This window comes from Arachis stenosperma, chromosome 8 (genome assembly GCF_014773155.1).
Source record: "Arachis stenosperma cultivar V10309 chromosome 8, arast.V10309.gnm1.PFL2, whole genome shotgun sequence".
NCBI lineage: Eukaryota > Viridiplantae > Streptophyta > Magnoliopsida > Fabales > Fabaceae > Arachis > Arachis stenosperma.
In genome coordinates, this window is record NC_080384.1 from 54831786 (window position 1) to 54853914 (window position 22129).

A 22129-nucleotide genomic window follows, 5' to 3' on the forward strand; every position below is an offset into this window, starting at 1 on the left:
ACGAAACCATATGTCTCTCCCTAGTTCCCTGTTCACCACCGGCAAACCCAACGTCGTCGTGTCTACCTTCTCTCCATTTCTTCTTCTTCTCCTCACAATCTCTCTAGCTTGCCTCCATCTGCCATCAAACGCGCCTCCACACGCCGGTCAAAGTTCCGCGCCATCCATTTAAAATGCCAGATCCATGACTTAGATCATGTCCTATCTCAAACCTGCAAACCACTATTGGGCGCGTCCTTACACGCGTCTTCCTATGCGCCATTGCATTGCACACGTCTTCTTCTGCGTCATCGCGCCGCATGCATCTTCGTTTCTCTTCTGCATCACCACGTCGCACGCTTCCTTCCTCCTTTGTGTCACCGTGCCACACGCTCCTCCTCTGTGTCACCGCGCCACACGCGTCTTCCTTCCTCCTCTGCGTCACCGCGCTGTCCGCGTCTTCCTCTGCTTTTCGAACCGCCTTCTCTTTTTCAGTTTTTCACTCTTCCAATTCTATCTTATTATGTTGTTTGTCATTCAAATTCAAGTTTTGACGCTTGAGTTTGAAGGGCATATTAGAAAAAACTCTTGGGGATCAGCAACTTTTAGTGCTTTTGGCTATCATTTGGCTAGCACAAACACTAAATTGTCTTTAACAAATAAATTTTATTAAATTCATATGTGCAAATTCTAAAAAATCTAGGTCCAAACTGTATTGATTCATGTGTGTAAAACTCTTGGTAAATATAGGTCCAAATTATATGTTTCTTGTGTCTAAAAGTCTATAAATATGGTGTAGATTATTGCTGGCCAAAAATAATAATATTTACTGATTGTGTAGTATTGCTCGACATATTAAAATAATGATGATAAGTAATTAAAAGTTAATAATTAATAGATAAATATTTTATGAGATTAGTTGGTAATATCGATCTATATATATAATTATTTAACTTTTGTATCAAATAACAACAACATATACAATATCAATTTCTATGTTCTCTATTAGAAATAAGAGACTAAACTGGAGAAAGGATTTGTGTATTATTGAGTGTATTCAAGTTGTCTGGAATTATACAATATAAAAAGGTATTTATAGGTACTAAGAGAATCGTAATAATAAAGACGTAATCTCCTATAATAAATATTTAAATATACTAAATAATACTAATTGATCCTACTTAATTCTAATTATATTCTAACATCTCCCCTCAAACTCAAGTGACAACTTGAGTTTGAAACATATTTGAAACAACGAAATAAAAAATGCATAAACTAATAGAACGGATGCAGACGAAACTGCTGGAAGAAAGCGCAGACGAAACTGCCACTGTCGGAAGGAAGTGCAGATGGAATTGCCGCGGGTGCAGATGGAACTGTCAGAAGAAAGCATAGATAAAACTGCCGCTGTCTGAAGGAATCGTAGATGGAACTGCTGCTGTTTAAAAGAAGCGCATACGGAACTGCCGCTGTCAGAAAGACGCGCATATTCTCTTCTCTAAGATTTAACAAAGAGCGCCTACAATGGATCTGGAATCGTTGGTGTAGCTCTTTGAATTATTCATTCTAGGCTTTTGAAGCAAATTACTTGTATACTTGGCTTGAGAAATCATAATATCACCTTGACGTACGCACGTTGCTTCTAATCCGATCCTAAGAAATAAGTAAATTTGCTAAGGTCCTTCAATGTAAAAATATTGTTCAATTGAAATATCACCACTTCAATTTCCTTTGCATTATTTCTATAACAATAATATCATCTACATTACACCAATAGGCAATAGATAGATAACATGTGATGAAGTATGTCTAACAAACAATGATATATCTGACTTAGTATTCTTAAATCCAAACTTATATATAGTGTCAACCAAGGTCTTGAACCAAATTCTAAGAATTTGTTTTAAGCCATAAATTACTTTATTCAGGTTGAGCTATATAAACATTCTTTTATTGACATGAATTTGAATATGTTTTGATTCATTCTTTTATTAATTAATTATGTGATAATCATAAATTTATTGACATGAATTTGAATATATTTTGATTATTTTTTTATTAATGATGTGATCGATAATAATAGATTTTAAGAGTTTGATTGTTAGAAATAGATTTTTGAAATAATGAGAGAAACAAAAAAAATATATAGCAAACAGATTCCTATTGAAAACACGCGCCAAATAAAAGGAGTTTCATTTATGTAGGTAATTAACCTAATAACTTGATAATAATTAATATATATATAATGTGTCTATTCCCAAATCTCAAAAGGGAATATATAGATAGGAGCAATGCTATGGGGTCAGCAATTTTTGTGATTGTTAGCCATCAACTAGCCATCAATGATGATTTGATGGTGTGAGATTGGTGTGAAATTTCATCCAATAACTCACCTTCTTCTGCTGATTACATGCTGGCCAAAATTCAATAAAACTACTGCCCCCTAGACTTTTTCTATAGGTAGATGTTTGACTGGTAGTGAAATTGTATGATCTCATGAAGACTCACGAGCATGGTGCCGTGCGTGCACAATATTAATTGAACAATCACCAGTCACCACGATATCTATACATTAACATACATGTAAACGTTTGTTTTTATTTGTATACTAATTTCATTAGTAATGTAATCAGAATATTAGTATCTTTCATTCCTAACTAATTTAGGTTCATATCTTAATTCAAAAACACTAAAAGAGTAGTCAAGATCTCTAATTTCCAATTGAATTGCTGAAGCTAAAATGCGAATCGATTAATATTACTTGTTTGACCATTCATTGAAGAGGTAGTGGACCCTGTTTCACGAGTTCCGACATGGGAGAATGAAAGAGACGTTTACGTGGAAGAATTCCATTGGTTCCAAACTCCGCCCAAAAAGGAACGGATAATATATTTTTGGAGTTAGGCAAATGTCAAGCAATTTTTATTTGATTTGGTTCTTGGATTAGTCATTTCATCTTCATTTCCTACCCTACATTCTCGGGGTTTGACTTTGATGCATGTAGTGTATGTATTCAAATTGTGTATTAATAAGAAAAAGTAAACATTATTTTTTAAAAAAAATAAAAATCAAGCTGTGTGTGATACAGTTGTTGTCATTAGTCATTAATATTTCTGAAAAACAAACGCCAACAATATGCTTATTCATAGTTCATGACCTTGTTATTCAAGAAATAAACATGCTAAAAGTGGTACCAAGATAAGATCAAGGACATGGTAATAATAATTCACATTACTTTTTTCCAAAATTATTATTTACAACAACATATAAATGAGGTTTCAAAGCCCTATGATGTATTTTTCTCCTGCCTTAGCTTTCTCACTTTTCACCCGAAAGGAGAATATCTATCTATCTATCCCCACATCAAATTTTTCTACGTTTTCTAAAACATGCATGCATACACAAGATGCCAAGACAACACTAAAAAGAAAAGATATTGGATGATTCATGTTACCTATCTTACCATTAAACAAAACCTATATTATTATTGACTTGAGGATATGTATATCATATCTTTTTACCTTAGCAACAGTGCATATAAATTTACATATGCTTTTTTTTATGTAATACAACAAGCTAAGAAGATTAAAGGTAAAGATACGTTCATAATTGGTAAGGGCAGGGCATATGTTGTGTATATGCATACGACTTTAATTTGAAATACGAAAGGGACTGACCTAAAGACATCTTATAGAAATTGGTAAGGGTTAAGTACCTTCAGGAAGAGAGATCGGAGATGAGGGTGGGGTAATGGGTGTGGGGGTGTGGTATTTTTGTTTTTGTTTTTGTTTTGTTAATATTATTTTTATTAATTGTTAAGGGTAATTTGGTTAAAAAAATAAAATTGAAGTAGAAAATGACGATTTTATAATGTTTTGTAACATTGGAGATGATTTTAATAACAAAAAAGGGTCGGGGACAAATTTAATTTTCACCCCAAATTTTAGGTATGAAAAAAGTACTTAACCCAAACTGGTAATATTAGTTTTTTTTTTTATCTCTCAGTCCGACAAATCAAGGACTAATCCGCTGTAGTATTGAACTCAAGGCGAAATTCGAATTCCCGACACTTGATTAAGCGGACTAGTGAGCTAATAATTACTAGATCAATCCAACTTGATTAACCGGTAATATTAGTTAGGAACTTAGGATTAACACCTATCTTAATACATTAATTATTAGAGATTAGGGGTGGATAAGGTATAATTCGTATGTATTTTTCCACAATTACTATTGGCACAATTAATATCTCCTTAATGAATAACGTTAATTAATAATTAATTAACGAAGTGGTCCAAGCTTAATTAGTTCTTGTTGATTTCTAATAAAAATTAGAGGGACTGAACTTTATCCTTTCTAGATCTGCCTTCCTTATTTTCTTTTGCGCTTATTAAATTAAAGAGAAGTAGTACAACACAAAAAAGTCTTTGAACTTTAAATTATAAACACCTTTATATATACGAAAGAAAAAAAAAGAAGGAAAATAAGACCAAATTTATGTGTTAATTAATTTGCTATCGCAATTTAATATTGTATGAATTGAAGGACATGCAATAAGCAAGTTTCCATGTAATTCATTGTAATTTCATGCGATTTATGAAGAGAGTAATGCTAATCCAATCTTTTTATGATGAAGATATATTACAGCTTCGTTCTAAAATGTAAAAGCTAATATAACATTCCATCTCTAGTAATTAAAAATAATTTTACATTCCAACAACATGCCATGGTAATTTATTTCTACAGTTTTACGGCATACATCACAATAAAGAGTAGTTTTTGGATTCTGCCTAGTTTTTGAATTTTATTCTGTATTTATAATTATCATAAAAATTAAATTAAATTTATGTATATTTAAAGAAAAAATAAAAAAAAACATATTTCAACTGCAAATAAAAAAAATATCAAGTCAATTGTATATAAAATTCAAATAAAAATTTTGGAAATTAAATAAAATAGTAAAGTAAATTACAAATTGATCTTTTAAGAAAAATAAAATGAAAGACCATATTTTAAATATGTAATTTTTTTTATTTTTTATTTTCTCAAAAAAATAAAATAGTAAACTACAGATTGATCTCTTATCTAGATATCTATTAATTAGTATCAAATAGAAGATATAAATTTTGATCCCATGAAAAAAAACCCAACTTACACCAACCCAATAACAAACAAAAATATGGTGGCAAATATTTAGTATAATGTATTTTTGTTTAAAGAAAAACACATGTTCCACATAAATGTCTCATGATTCACCACATAAAAATTTGCAACAACGTAACATTTAGGGAGCTCTATATGCAACACAAATGATGAAATGAATAAAAGAAACATGTATAATTGTATTATGTTATAATTGAATAACTTCAATTGAAATTTATAATGCTTGTTGATAATATTTTTTTGTAGTCTTCCTCCACCTAAGCAGAATACCTCTATGATATTAAAAATATATTTAAAAATATATAAAAACCAATAAAATTGATATTTTTTCTGAAATGAAAAATGTGAATCATACTTTTAAAAGTCAACTTATCTTGTCCAACTCATATTTAACATTATTGTTACCTTTTCTAATTTCAACAACATATGTTGTTCTTGTATGGATACCTGAAGGGAGAGCTCAGTCCCTGGTAATTGACGCCGAGTTATTATCTTCAGTGCCGACCTTTGAGCCTTGTGGAAAGCCGAGCTTTATTCCGAAGAGATGTCTAATTGCGCAGAGCGTGAGCAAGAAACAATGGGGAGTGTACTTGCAAAGGCACTCCAAAACTTAAGTCAGTATTGAGAATTCAATGTGTCTCTATAAAGCAGAATACCATACCTTTATAGGTGGAGTAAGGTCGGTTATGTTTCTGTTGGTCTTCGGAATTGAAGAGCAATGATTAGGCTTTGATGAGTGATGACGTTATATTGGACGTTTCAGGATATAATCCGTTGGGTATGGTTTGTAACGTCAGTTGCCGATTAATGACGTTGATTTGCTGTTTGAATAACATAACGCCGAGCTATGCTGTGTTCTGCCGAGTTATGAGTTATAATGTCGATTATGACTTGATATTTGTAACGGTCGGATCATAGTCCCCAAGCTTAGCCTGGGAGTAAGATTTTAATGAAGTAGGTTGAGCTTTTAATGAAAACATAAGTCGGCCATTGAAGGAGCCCCCAGGTCAAGATGCTTTATTAAAACATTAATTTGAAAATAAATAATTCGAAAAAGTAACAGTAATGAATGAAGAGAGAGGTAAATTATGATGGTATTAAGAGTTTTGTCATTTTCAATGCCACTTGCACTGGTGGGTTGATTGATGGAGTTCACATGGGGAACTTAACCGGTGGGGGTTATTTTTGCGTAAGTGTATTGTAATGTGAACAGCTTTGCTCCTGGAGTGTAGTTTCACTTGGGTTAAAAGTTGGCTGTGCAAGTTTCTGGGAAAGAATGAGCAAACGAGGTATCTTCTAGTTTCCTCCATTTTCTCTGTATTTTTCTTCTGCAAGTTTTGATTTTTGTTTGGTTAATATGGGTTTTGAGAGAGAAAAAGAGAAGAGGGACGAGGTGGACTGGTCAGACAATTGGGTGAGCGAGGATGTGAAAATGCGTACATCACTGTTCAAGGATGTGGATGTTGTGAAAGAAATAGACTTGAAGAAGATAGTGAAGGGGGGTTCAGGGATTCATGTAAAACTGTTGCCGTGTTCCCTTGATGACCGTGTGTATCATAAAGCATAGGGGTTTGAATATTTCTTTATCTATAGCTGTATTATAGAAGAACTGAGAGTGAGGCTTCCATTCTCAGAGTTTCAGTGTCAGGTGTTAAGGCAATTGAACTGCGCTCCTTCTCAGCTTCATCCCAATGGAGTATCTGGAAGAGAAACCGTCGTTGGAACTGTTCGTTTCTATGTTTCAAGCCAAAGGTGTTTAGAAGGGTAGTTGGGTTAACATGAATAGTTCTCCAGGTTTTGCTGTGTTTAAGTTGAATAAGTCTTCGTTCAAGTATTTTAAGAAAATGTTTCTGAAGGTTGGAAGTGTAGAAGAAGAGTTTCTATTCTACTTAGATGAGAATTTATGAGAGAAATTTCCGTTGTGGTGGTGTTCGGAGCCTCAGAATATACTCGAATTTGAAGAAATAAATCCAAAGAATCAATGTATTATTGAGTACTTGGTAGAGGTGGTGGACCGAAAAGAACTAATATCCTTGTTTGATCTTTTACAATGGGAGGAGAATAGGCAAGCGGTGATAGATTATTTAGGTGAGCTTTTCGAAATGCATTGGTATTCTTTTGTTTGACGTATATGTTAGTAATTTGATTGTTTTGTTGCAGGTGGGAAATATCCTGGGGTGTCGGCTGCTACCCTGAGATCTCATGTTAAAAGTAAAAATCTGGAGAATGAGGGGTCTACTTCAAAGGTGGAGAAGGTTGTTGGTGCTGTCGAGGTTAATCAACCAAAGCCAGTAAGAAGGAAAGTTATTCTGAAGAAGAGAAAAGCAGATGTTGCCGAGCTGTCTGAGGGTTCTGAGGGTGATAAAGGTGATGTTCCTATGGAAGAAATTGAAGGGTTTTTTGAAAACCGAAAGAAATTACATGACCTTGCCGATCATAGTGATGGGTCGTCACTGTGGGGGAAGTGTTTTCCCTATATGGTTGTGGCCAACGAAGTTTGTTAGTCGTTGGCTGATATGTGTTTAAGTATATTTCTTATGGTATTTGTGTGGGCTTTTCAAGTGATTGGTCTTCAGTTGGCAAGCTTAGAGCACAGCCAAGAGAAAAAACATCGGGAGGTTGTTGAGGTAAAGCAAGATCCGAAGTTGAAAGAGGAGTTGGATTTAAAAAATTCTAAGGTAGCCGAATTAGAGACTAAGTTATCAGAAAATGAGAAGGAGTTTAAGGTAATGAAGGAAAATTATGCAAAAGTTGAAGATCTGAAGAGAAAAGAGGCCGACCTTTCTTCCATGAGTGCTCAGGTAATTGAGGTTACGGCAAAACTGAAAGAGGTGGAGAAACAAAAGGAAACAGAGATCCTTGATTCGTTTGTGGAAGGGTTTGAGTGAGCTTCTCAATAGGCCAAGTTTCTTGCTCCTGAGTTTGATTTTTCCCTGATGGATCCGACTAAGATCATCCAGGATGGAGCTATGGTGGAGGATGATGGCGCTACTGAAGAGGAAGATGAAAATGTTGAGTAGTTTTCCTGTTATTTTGAAATGTTGTTTTTGTATTTATTTGACAGTTGTTTAGCCTTTGTTCTGGATTTTTGAGACTCAGCTTTTTTGGCTATCTAAACACAATGTGATGTTTTGATGCATCATTTCAAAAGGTATATGCTTGTTTAATTATGTGTTTGTTTTAGATATCTGTATGTCTGATTTTGACCTCAGTGTGATGGTTATATCTAATGAAGATATAATTGAAGAGCTAGGAATATCTGACATAGTTTGGGGATTTTTTATATTGTAGGTGGTGACTTGTTTGATTGGTATATTTATAATGTATTAGTTTGATCGCTGAACATTGATTGATAGATTGGTAGTTTGTTAGTTGATCGATGAAGACCGATTTATTTGTGATAGGTTGGCGATTGGTTTATCCAATCGATCTGGATGAAGATCGGCAAAATAGTTTATCCAATTAGTTTGATCCTGGATAAAGACCGGCAATTGGTTTGTCCAATTTTGTTTGATTTCGGATAAAGATCGGCAATTGGTTTATCCAATTTGATTTGATTATGGATAAAGATCGGCAACTGGTTGATCCAGTTTGATTGATTTTCGATAAAGATCGGCAACTGGTTAATCCAGTTTGTTTTATTCTGGATAAAGATCGGCAACTGGTTGGTCCAATTTGATTGATTTTGGATAAAGATCGGCAACTGGTTGATCCAATTTGATTGATAAACTTCGGTAATATGTTATTTGATCGGTGAAATATGGTGAGTATGATTCTGAATAGAATTCAGCAAAATGGAATCTTAGATTCTAAAAAATGTTGAATGAAAGATTTAGTAAAGTATAAAGTTTTGTATTTTAGATGTATGAATGGACCTTTGATTACAAAGGTGCAGGTAGGCAAGCCTCGTTAAAATCTCTCCGAGCAAAACCCTTGTAGGGAAAAATCTCGTGAGTAGGAAAAAGAGTACTTGACTGTCCCTGACTTTTAACTGTAATATAACTTTAGAGATGATATATTCCAAGTGTTAGGCAGATCTTTACCCTCTAATGTTTGTAATCAGTAAGCTCCATTGCCGATGACTTCTATGATTCTGTAATTGCCTTCCCAATTAGCTGCTAGTTTGCCATGTTTTGATGGTCTTCTAGCTTGTTCTGTTTTCCTGAGCACAAGGTCGTTTACTTGGAAAGACCTTGGGTGAAGTCTTTGGTTATATCTTCGAGCTATGTGCTGTTGCATGGCCAAATGTTTGACTGCTGTGGACGATCTGAGTTCTTCTATGAGGTCAAGTTCGTATTGTCGAGCTGTGTCTTTTGTAGTTTGGTCGGCCATTTCAGTGCGCAGTGAGAATTGGGAGATCTCCATTGGTATCATTGCGTCGGAACCGTAGACTAACCGGAAGGGTGTTTCCTTTGTGTTTGAATGAATGGTTGTGTTGTATCCCCAAATGATCTCTGGGATAAGCTCGGCCCAGAGTCCTTTTGCATCATCTAGTTTCTTTCTTAGGGCATGTAGTATTACTTTATTCGCAGCTTCTGCTAACCCGTTTGTTTAAGGGTGCTCCACTGATGAGAAATGTTGATTGATTTTTAGTTCCTGCAAAAAGGATGTGAATTTTTTATCGGCAAATTGGCGACCATTATCTGTGATAATGTGCTGAGGAATGCCGAATCGACAAATAATATATTTCCAGACAAAAGAAAGCATTTATTGTGATGTAATCTTGGCTAGAGGCTATGCCTCTATCCATTTGAAAAAATAATCGATTCTTACAACCAAAAATTTTACCTGACCTGTTGCTGTCGGGAAAAGACCGAGGATATCTATGCCCCATTGGTTGAACGACCAACTTACCTCAGAACAGTGTAGGAGTTCGGCCGGGAGGTGGGTAATCGGACTGTGTTTCTGGCAGTTGTTATAGCTTTTTACTTTTGCTTGGCAATCTTGTCGTAGTTTCAGCCAGTACAATCCAGCTCTGAGGATTTTTTAGGATAGACTTCGGGCTCCGAGGTGTGTACCACAGATCCTTTCATGTGCCTTGGCAAGCGCAAGTTCGGCTTCTGTTCTGCAAAGACATTTTAGTAACGGACGAGAAAATCCTCGTCTATACAGGCAATTGTTATAAAAATTGTAAAAAATGAGGCTTGTCTGCGAAAGTGTTGAACCTTTTCGACGCCTCCTGGTAAGACCCCTGTCCGAAGATAGTCTATGTATGGAGATCTCTAATCTGCTTCCTGTGTTACACTTAAGATTTCTGTGAGTTCAATGCTTGGCTTAAGCAATGTCGATTGATAAAAGGATGACCTGTTTGGTTGAGTACTGGCGAGTTTAGACAGAATGTCAGCTCGGCCATTACTCTCCCGGGGTATGTGCTGTATTTCATATTTAGTAAATTTTGAAAGTAAATTTTGTACGATGTCAAGGTATTTAGAAAGCAAAGGGTCCTTTACTTGGTATAAGTTGTTTACCTGCTGGACGATGAGTAAGGAGTCACAGTTGGTTTCTTCCAGGGAGGCTTGTATTCGATCGTGGCTGAGGTTCCTCTTTTTCTGTGCTATAGGTTGGACGGACGGATCTAATGCCAGCTTGTGGGATATGATGGATGGATCAATGCCTGGCATATCAGCTGGAGTCCAAGCAAACAGGTCAGCATTTTGTTGTAAAAATGTTCGGAATGAGGCTTTCTCTTCTGAGGTTAATGTGGAGCCGACGTAGGTGAATTTATCCGAGCTTTCTGTGAAATAGATTTTATTCAGGTCTTCTGTCGAGGTTGGTCGTTCAAGGATTCCTGCCCTCGGATCAAGGTTGGCCAGAGCTGTTAAGTCGTCCCTGCTCCCGATGTTGTGAACATGGGCTTTTATGTTTGGATTAAGTCTTTTGAAACTGTTGTTGTAGCATTCCCTGGCTTCTCGGGCATCACTGTGAATGGTTGTGATTGTGTTATCCTGCAAAGGAAACTTAACACAGAGATGAATCGTAGAGACTATGGCGCCGAACCTATTTAGGAAAGGTCAGCCAAGTATCAAATTGTAAGGACTAAAACAGTCTACCACTAAGTATTGAATGTCTGAAGTTTTTGACGAAGGAAACTCATCGAGTGTGGTTTGTAACCACACTGAGCCCATAACCGAGACTCTCTCACCTGAGAAACCAAGTGCAAGAACTTAAGATAAGAAGACACCACATTTAATTCAAAATCTTAAGGTGTCAAGTTCATAAGTCTCTCATCTTATATATTCTTCTTTTATTTATGTTTTCTCTAAAAGAGAGAACATCTACAAAAGTGAGAGAGAAGAGAAAAAATAAAATTCTCATTTTTATGCAGAGCAACAATCTTTGAACAACGATTTCTAATTCGCTTACCATTGGATCGGTCTGAATTAGAACTAACAATAACATGCAAAATTCTTATTCTAATAATACTGGTACCAACCTATTTAATGATAAAAGGTTATCAAAGACATGTAAGCACATACACTATGATAAACTTCTCTTCACTGAATTAAATTAAAGTTTATTCTCACATACTAAATTCTTTCATTCTCTTATATAGAATCAGCATGCTCTGAACTCACTATGTGCTTATTATTAGTATAGTGTAAATATTGATGGATAGGTCATAATTTATGTATTTAACTTTTTTTAAATTTATTCGTATTTTTAATATTATAAGTATAATAATAAACTCATGAATGACAATTTAGTTACTAAACTAAATGAAAAATAATATTATCTATTTATTTTATATATTCTTACACATAAGCATTGACATAATTATAAACAAACTATTAATCATATTTAAGGGTTATTATTATTATTATTATTATTATTATTATTATTATTATTATTATTGGTGAAGAAGGAGTTGGATGAGGAGGGTAAGGAGATTATCCTTGTCCAAACCACCAATTTTCATGTCACTAAATTTGATGAGTAGGAGTAGGATGGGCATATTATCTCTATGACCCCAACCCTATTTTTTAAGGAATGGTTCTACTAAAAATAAGAATATTTTAACATTTATTTAAAAATTAAAGTAAAAAAAAATTACTTAATAATTTTATAAAAATCAAGTATGTCTAAAATTGAACTACATAAGATGAGAAGATACCACCAAGAACATAAAATTGTTCTTCACTTCTCCAAATTTGTTTGAATCTGGAAAATGCCACCTGGATCGCCCTTGCTAGAAAGACTTTTGATGTTTCACCACCAGACCAATTAACTGTCGGCTCTGATACCACCTGTTGGGCCACCGTGGAGAACTCTTGACTACCGGACAGACTTCGGAGGAACTAAGTGCAAAAACATAAGATGAGAAGACACTACATTTAACTCAAAATCTTAATGTATCAAGTAAATAGGCTCCTTATCTTATATACTCTTCACTTTTCTATGTTTTTTTTCAATGTGGGACTAATTCATTCCTCATACTTGCAAGTTGCAACCATAACAATCTCTCCCTTAAATGTGAGCCACCACAGTGAGCACATAAACTCCCTCTCTTATATGTTATCTACCATATTTGGGTATTCATCCCACATTTTAAATACTCCTTAACCATTAGACCAATTAACCATCAGCTCTGATATCATTTATTGGGCTACCGTTGAGAGCTCTGGACCACTGGAGAGATTTCAGGAAGAAACCAAGTGCAAAAACTTAAGATGAGAAAAATCACATCCAATTCAAAATCTTAAGGTGTCAAGTTAATGAGTCTCTCATCTTATATACTTTTCATTTCTCTATGTTTTCTCCAAAAGAGAGAACAACTACAAAAGTGATAGAAAAGAGGGAAAATAAAATTTTCATTTTTCTGCAGAGTAATAATCTTTGACAGCAATTTCTAATTTGTTTACCATTGGATCAGTCTGAATTAGAACTAACAATAACATGCAAAATTCTTATTCTAAAAATACTGGTACCAACCTATTTAGAGATCAATGATTATTAAAGACATGTATACACACTATGATAAACTTCTCTTCACTAAATTAAATTAAAGTTTATTCTCACATATTAGATTCTTTCATTCTCTTATATAGAATCAGCATGCTTTAAACTCACAATGTGCTTATTATTAATATAGTATAGGTTTTGATGGATAGGTCATCATTTATATATCCAATTTTTTTAAAAATTTATTCGTATGTTTGATATTGTAAGTATAATAATAAACTTATGAAGGACAATTTACTTACTAAATTTAATGAGAAACAATGTTATTCGTTTATTTATATACTCTTATACATAAGCATTGACATAATTATAAATAAAATATTAATCATACTTAAGACTTTTCATTTTTTTTTGTGAGGAATGAATTGGATGAGGAGGATAAGGAGAATATCCTTGTCCTAACCACCAATTTTTATGTCGTTCAATTTAACGAGTAGGAGTAGGATGGACTGATCATCCCAAGGTCCCAACCTTATTCTCTAGGGAATCGGTATCAGCTAAAAATAAAAATATTTTTATATTTATTTATAAAATAAAACCCAAATAATTTGTTAATAATTTTATGAAAATCAAACATATCTAAAATTGAACTACATAAGATGAGAAGACACCAACGGAGAGGAACCAAGTGCAAGAACATAAGATGAGAAGACATTACATCTAAGTTAAAATCTTAAGATGTCAAGTTAATGGGTTTCTTATGTTATATACTCTTCACTTTGCAATTGTATGCCAGTGTACTTTTGGAAAAAGAAGAAGCTTGCAACTATAATGAGAGCATATATTATATTGCATAATATGATTGTTGATGATGAAAGAGACACTTATGCAGAAAATGTTGCTCAAGACCTAGAATATCACAATGTCAAAAATAGCTTATCACAACCTCATATAGGAGAGGAGAATTTTGCACCATACCATCAATTTCTCCAAAAAAAAATGTCCAACTTCAAAATAGGCATAAGCATCGAGAACTGAAAGAGGACTTGATTGAATACATATGACAATTTCACAATGCGCGTCGTCAACTATAGAGTTTAATTATGTTTTTCTTTATATTAAGTAATTTTGCAAATTAGTTAAACTCGAATTATATATTATGTATTATTGTTATTCATTAAGTAATTAATTTTTTTTCAAATATTACTATTTTTATAATAGTAAATTATTTTTTAATTTATAAACTTTAATAATATTATTATAAAAAATAAATAACTACATTAATTTTAATTATTTTATATAATTAATTGAGACCACAATAGCAACTAAACTTAGTTCCTTCTAATAGAAAAGAGAGAAATGTTTTAAATTCTTATTTATTGTTTATGATGCAAAAGCTTGTATGAAGTTACTTTTTATGATAAATGGGCCATAGATAGGGACTGAGATGAGTTTTCAACTAAAGATGGTCTTATTATTTGATACTTACTTAAGTATTTGTTTGGTTACATGAAAATACAATGAATAAAAGACAAGAAAAACTAAGTACAAATAAATTTGATGCTTGTAGAAATGTAATAGAGCAAGAGTAAGGGGAAATGAAATGATCGTTGATGATGAGTTATATTTCATATATCATTCCAATCTTGAGAAGTTTCTTACGCGGGACAGCTATCAATTGGTTTTTTTGGCGGAAGTTCTTTCTTAAGAAAGTGTAAGCATAGTTGACAATTATCTTATTGAGGAACGATGAATTTGGTTGAGCCACCACCTCTGCTTCGCCAAGCATATACATCACACCCCTTTGCATTGCCATGTCGATGAAGTTGACTTCAGTTTCATCTAGGTGAATGAAGGCCTTAAGATTTTGTATTAATTGTGATTTAAACACGAGAGCATCCTCGAGTTTATCTTCGTAATCACATTTAACCACGCAACGGAACATTCGGTACTCTCTAGGTTCCAAATTGTAATATAGAAACGTCTCATCCAAGGAAACTCAACAGAGAGGAATGGATGACATACAGGCTATGCCACCTCTAGACCGATTAACCATCGATTCTGATACTACCTGTTGGGCCATCGTGAAGAACTCTAGACAACCGGACAAATTTTGGGATGAACTAAGTGCAAGAACATAAGATGAGAAGACACTACATTTAACTCAAAATCATAAGGTATCAAGTTAATAGGCTCCTTATTTTATATACTCTTCACTTTTCTATGTTTTTTTCAATGTGAAACTAATTCATTCCTCATACTTGTAACCATAACAATCTCTCCCTCAAATGTGAGCGACCATAATGAGCACATCAACTCCCTCTCTTATATGTTGTCTACCATATTTGAGTATTCATCCCGTATTTTAAATATTCCTTAACCATTAGACCAATTAACCATCGGTCCTGATATCATTTATTGAGCTACCATGGAGAGCTCTACACCACTAGAGAGATTTCGGTAGAAACCAAGTGCAAGAACTTAAGATGAGAAAACACCACATATAATTCAAAATCTTAATGTATCAAGTTAATGGGTCTCTCATCTTATATACTTTTTAGGAAAAGTATGAGGAAACAATAGACTAGTTATACAATGCATACAATGGGGGTTTAAATGAAATTTAAATTAAATAATGGGTTATCAATTAATTTTGTATTATTTCTTATTTGAAATTTAAAACCATTTAGTAATTATAGATTCTAATCAATTAATTAGGTTAAAACACTCTCATCAACGATCACACGGCTGCCCCATGCAGGATCGTTCCAACGCAGCTGCCCTCCCATCTACGATCACGGCGCCGCCCTCTCATCTGCACACAACGCAGCACGGCTGCCCCATGCAGGATCTTTCCAAAGCTGCCGCCCTCTCATCTACGATCGATAGAGCCGCCATCTCATCTGCACACAACACAGCCGGTGTTCACTCCTTCAGAATGGCAGAATCGCAAGAAGAACGTGCTGCAAGCGAGGGTCCTCATTTATGCACATCACCTAGCCGAAATTCATTAATGGAGGTTGATATAGTTGAACCGTTAGTTTGTGCTGCCTCTGAAGTTTCTGAAAATTTATCAAACGAACAAGAAAACTTAGCCGCCAATGTCGCAGAGCATGGTCACAAGTTAAACAAGGTGAGCAATTAGGATCCTCAAATTCTGCCATGGATGTTTATTTCGCGTTTAATTCTACCATAAATGAGTTTTTTGATTGTATGCTTATTGAAACATGCACTTGTAATCGATGAGTTGAGATGTAATTAAAGTTATGTTTGTTTTATTTTTAATAGTATGATTATATGCATTGAGGATTAGCTGAAATTAAGTAATCATTTTATGGTTATATGATTATATCCAGGAAGTATATTTTCTTACGTGTTTTTGTATGTGAATTTATGCTGTCATCATGTTAAATGGCATCTTCATTTGCTAATCATCCTATTATGGACTTATGTGCCTATATGCATGATGGGATAGCATAATTTAATTTTTTGGGATGCTTATATGAATTTATTTTTATCTACAGTGTGTTTATATTATATCTACATGATGACCATACAAGTATGTAAAATAGATAAATATAGTGTGATGCAGAGGCTGAACTTGTTTACTGAATTGAAGGAAATGTTATTTGTATTTGCAACATGTTAACCATGATATGCTTATATGAGTGTTTTAATCATGTAATGATATGCTTATATGCTCACTTCATATTTGTAACGTTATATGCTCATATGCTTCCGGCATATTATTTTAATATTTTTCATGCTTATAGGAATAAATAATGTTAAAATTTTAATATTTTTCTTCCTGCACATGAAGAAAAGAGTGTGTGTATCTAAATATACAGGAAAAGAATTTTTTTTATGGAGTGAAAAAAGAAGCCACTAAAGATAGATTAAGGCCCTTAAATAATAGCCCAAATAAAAGAAATAATTTTACATAATTTTCATTGAATTAAAAAAAAACAACTAAAGGGTTGAAATTAATTAAATAATACATGAAATGAAAAAAATAATTCTCATGGTTTGATTTTGTAGATGTTGATGTGTTTTCGGTGATTGTTTTTGAGATTTTATTTAAATGAGTTTTGATAAGGATCTTCCTCCTTTTGGTTACTCTGTTTGTTTTGAAATTATCGGGTATGCAGTTGTCGGATGTTATGGATGTTGGAAGTGAAGAGATGGAGCCTGGTGATGAGGTACTGGAGTCTAGCTTACTTTTGTTTAGTCATAATGTTCATGTTTTATTTGAAGACTAATGGTAATTAATTTTTCTTTCGGATTAATATAAAATACAGTTACCAGATCATGGTAACCTACAAGAAGATGAGATACCAAGAGTTGGAATGCGATTTCCTCAGCTACAGATGGCGCATGACTTTTATGTGTCCTATGCAAAGAAAGCTGGATTTGCAACTAAGATAAGGACGACAACATTTGACAAGATCACAAAGGCTCCCATTAACCAGGCTATACACTGTAATCGCGATGGGATCCGCGAGTCTCGTGTTAAAGCACCAACACGGAAGAATACGATTTCAGCTGCTGGGTGCAAGGCAAGGATATATGTAAAGTTTGATAAAGACGTGCAAGACTGGGTTCTGATCAAGGCTGACTTGACGCACTCTCACCCTTGTTCACCGAAAAAGGCAGTGCACTATCATGAGTATAGGCAGTTGACCATGCATGCGAAGTGCGTGATCGAGGATAATGATGAGGCTGGGATTCGACCAAACAAGACATTCCTTGCTTTGTCAAATGAGGCTGGTGGCCCCTCTAACTTGGGATTCTCAGAGAAGGATTTAAGAAATTATATAACAGCAAGGCTCCGAAGTAGCAACGTTAATGCGGATGTCAGGGAGATGATGAGCTACTTTAGGAGAATGAAGGACATCAATCCGAACTTCTTTTACGCGGTGAAGTTGGACGATGAGTGTAAATTTAAGAGTGCAGTATGGGTTGATGCAAGGTGTAGGGCGTCGTATGAATACTATGGAGACGTCGTGTCAGTTGATAGCACGTACAATAGAAATAGGTACGTATTAGTTAAGTTGATGTTTTTACCTTTTCTTGATAATACGAATTTTGATCTTGATTGGCATTTCTGACATCTGGTTGGTTTTTCTGGTAGGCATGGATTACCGTTTATGTCGTTCGTTGGGGTCAACCACCATGGTAGGTCGACCCTCCTCGGTTGTGCTTTGTTGGGGAATGAAGAAATCGGAAGTTATGAGTGGGTTTTTCTCCAATGGGTGAAGTGCATGGGAACTGCTCCAAAGTGTATCATAACCGATCAATGTCGATCCCTTTACCGTGCGATCAAAAATACTTTACCCGACACACGCCACCGGTGGTGCATTTGGCATATTATGAATAAGCTACCTTCGAAGCTTGGGGGTTACCGCCGGTACGGAGCTTTGTATGGTGACCTAAACGACATTGTGTGGAACTCTCGGACGGAGGAGTCATTTGAAGATGATTGGGCTGATTTTATAGATGTACAACTTACATAACAACACATGGCTGTCAGGTTTGTTTCTGTAAGATTACTTCTCGCGCTTTAATTGCAATTGGTCGGCATCTGAATGTTTAGTTTATCAGTAAGTTTGGATGACAATTAGCTAGATGTTCATTATAGTAAATATTTGGATGGTTAATATATCAGTTATTGTGGATGTTCATTTCTCAGGTTTAGTAATATGTTTGGTGTAAGCTTTATATGCTTAATTTGGTATTATTTATTTCTTGTAGATCTGTATGATGACCGACGCATGTGGGTCCCAATATACTTCAAGGGTGAATTTTGGGCAGAAATGCGGAGTACGCAGAGGAGTGAAAGCATGCACGCATTCTACGGTGGATACTTACACAGTAAAACTAGCTTGGTCCAATTTGTTCATGAATATGACAATGTGCTTGGAGTCAAGGAGCAGAGGGAACTGGAGGATGATGCTGCAGACTCGAGGGGGGTTATCCCTTGTGCAACTACCTCGCCTATAGAGAAACAGTTTCAGCAAGAGTATACCACGAGCATTTTTAGGGATGTTCAAATTGAGTTTGTGAGGAAGGCTAACTGCAGAGTTTCTGTAGTTGATGAACAGGGTCCAGTGGTCTGCGTGAAGGTGGAAGAGGAGAAACTACTCAACGATACTATTCTATGCGTTCCGTATGATGTTCACTTTGACCGTTCCACACATGAGCTTCGTTGTGAATGCAATCTTTTTGAGAGTTCAGGTGTGTTATGCTGTCACTGCCTTGAAGTTTTCCATTCATATAAAGTGTACAAAGTACCGTCCTGTTATATTCTGCCTCGATGGAGCAAGAAGATAAAGCGCAAGCATACGTATGTCAAAAGTAGCCATGATGTCAGTCGGTCAGATGAGAGTCATGTTGCATTTAGGAAACTGTGTGCACACTTCTATAATGTTGCTCAAGAGTTCCTCGGTGATGATGAAGAAACAGCATTGCTGCATGTTGCTTTGGAAGAAACAAGGGCCAAGTTGGCTACGCACCGTGCCAAAAAGAGGTCCGAGAGCATGGCAGAGACTCAGACCAACATTGGCTCTCAGAGTCCGAATGATGTCGGTGTTGATGACATCCAAGGCCCATCGAAGGTCACCACAAAGGGCAGGCCAAAGAGTAAGAGGCTTGGCTCTGCCCTTGAGAAGTCCATCAAGAATTCAAGACGGAGAAAACAAAAGAATTCACATCCGGTATATGTTTTGCTTAATCCCAACTTTGTATGTTTATTTGGTATAGTACTATCATAGAACATAACTATTGGACTTTTTCTTTTTAATTTTTGGCAGGTGGTTCGTCCGCACACATTTCAAGATATAAACCATTGTGATGTTTCTAGCCTGGATGTTCCCAAACAAGACGGTGGTTTCATGTCTTTGTTAAGCTCCTTCAACCAAAAATGGGATTAGTGGTACGAGGTTGTGATCGTGTATATTTTCTCATTTCTGTGTTTATAGGATTCATGTTAGTTTCAAAGTTCTAAGGCAGCTGTTGCAAAGGTCCACATGCTATTGATTGCAAGAACCATTTTTCCATTTGTTAAAACGAAGCATCTTACTATTTTTATTTCTTGTAGACTTAAAGCATAACATGTATATTTGATGATTATTCTATAACTTAGTATACAGGTTAATAAAGTTGTTTCTGATTTCTACACGCTTGACTATATAGTTTTTCGGTACGTAGCTATTCCTCATAGACATTGTTTTCACGTATTTTCAATGAACTAAAGTAGATGTTCATTTATATAGGTGTTCAGATGTTCATTTTTACTATAAACAAAGATGGTTATCCGTTAGATTTTGTGATCACTTGGTTATGTTTTGGATTTGTCCTTGTTAGACTGGATGTTCATTTTATTAAGTTATTGGATGTTCAGATTAGCTATTATGGCGGATGGTTAGTGGTCACCAGTTTTGATAAGCACAAATATGGCAGCTTTACCAAACAACCTTTATAAATCTGGGAGTCTCAAATCTAAAAGACATGGATAATTTTTAGTTAACATAACCAATATGTCATTGTACTGTAGGAAAAAAATGTCATGGAATCAAGTCTTTCTAATGTGAAAATTAACAAAGCACTAAGCATGTCAACAGTAAGTAAACTCAGTATAACAAAGTAGTTCAATTCAGTGTAACTAATACTAATTAAGCAACTTCTTCCTCCCTCTGCGCATTGCCCCCTTCGGTAATCCCTCCGCACGTTCAATCAATGACCGTGTACTAGGTGCAGTGTATGGTGAACGAACGTCCTTCTTCTTGTTCCGTGGTTCATTGCGACGAACAGGTATAGCCTTTTGTTCCAATAACGAAATGAGCTGGTGTACCAATGTATTGTGCGGGCCACAAATAATATCTAGCATCAACTCCATCCTGTCTGATTGGAGTGAATCCTGTGGATAGATTTATCAGTTGGTTTAGTATATTGAACCTTTAAATTAATAATTATACAAGATCAATCATGACACTTGCGCAAATGTGAAATTTACAAACCTCATCCCATTCACAAAGTTGACGTTCTTCGGTCCAGCTCTCCATCAACTTAATGACACACATGCCACAGTCAAAGCTACAGGACAATAAAACGCTATTGCAATTAAGTTGAGGAAAACCAAGTTACATGGTACGAAAAATTTTCAAATGATATCTAACAAAGCCTTAAATTTGGGTTAAAATTTCATCTCACTTGTTCGGTTGCTTTGGAACCATCGCGTACGAACGAGCTGGGCCGTGCGTTGTCCGAACAAATGTAGGAATAGAAATGCTTGCCATATCCTCACATAGTCTCCCCTGAAAATCATGCAACGAACATACGCGAGCAAAATTATGAGTGGGCTGAACTGTGCGGATAAATATTGATTAAAAGAATTATGGTATCTTACCACATATGCATCGAGCTTTATTCGCTTATCATCTTCTGGACCATAATGCAAACTGTCGAGAATAATTAAACGTTTCGTAACCACATCAAATGCATATACCCACCAATGGCCCCTCCAACAATAAGGAATTAACCACTGCAGCAAGCAATACATACGAAGAAATTATCCATGTGAGAAAAAAAAAAGGAACAACACCAAAACTATTGATCTCATTTGACCATTCAAGAACCTTAACATTCTCAAATCATGTGACAAGCTATTTCCAACAGCTATTTAAATATAAAACAGCAACTCACCCATTTTCTCTTTGCAGCTTCTACCTTGTCAAAGAACCTAGTGTCATCACCAAAGCTTGGACTAAGACCATCATAAATTGGTGCCACACCGTCCATAAATGTTTCCAGAGTATGATTTTTTATCACTGATTCCTGCATACCCACACATAGTAAGAATCCCAAGAAAAAGCTCTCTCCACATTGTAATATGAATGTAATTACCAATATGCCTGGACACACGCAATAGAACTCTCGCTTGAACCTAGATGATTGAGTGTCGTTGTAAGAATAACACATCCATTGAATTACCTACACAGAGTATTCAGCATGTATAATTTAAACACCGATACAAGTATAGAGAATTAAAACCCATGCTTAAGTTCATATACTTACACAGCTGTTTACCCAA

General features: G+C 35.1%; 2 protein-coding genes across 2 annotated transcripts; both read left to right on the top strand.

The window, feature by feature from the left end:
• Nucleotides 1-15796: 15796 nt before the first annotated feature.
• LOC130946251 (protein FAR1-RELATED SEQUENCE 5-like) lies at nucleotides 15797-18554 on the top strand. The gene is made up of 4 exons (XM_057874923.1): nucleotides 15797-16174; nucleotides 17190-17240; nucleotides 17340-18076; nucleotides 18173-18554. The coding sequence occupies exons 1-4, from the start codon at nucleotides 15797-15799 to the stop codon at nucleotides 18552-18554; spliced, it is 1548 nt and encodes a 515-aa protein (XP_057730906.1).
• Nucleotides 18555-18560: 6 nt separating this feature from the next.
• Nucleotides 18561-20686, top strand: LOC130946252 (protein FAR1-RELATED SEQUENCE 5-like). Its single transcript, XM_057874924.1, has 5 exons — nucleotides 18561-18571; nucleotides 18731-18735; nucleotides 18793-19754; nucleotides 20190-20273; nucleotides 20594-20686. The coding sequence occupies exons 1-5, from the start codon at nucleotides 18561-18563 to the stop codon at nucleotides 20684-20686; spliced, it is 1155 nt and encodes a 384-aa protein (XP_057730907.1).
• Nucleotides 20687-22129: the final 1443 nt, after the last annotated feature.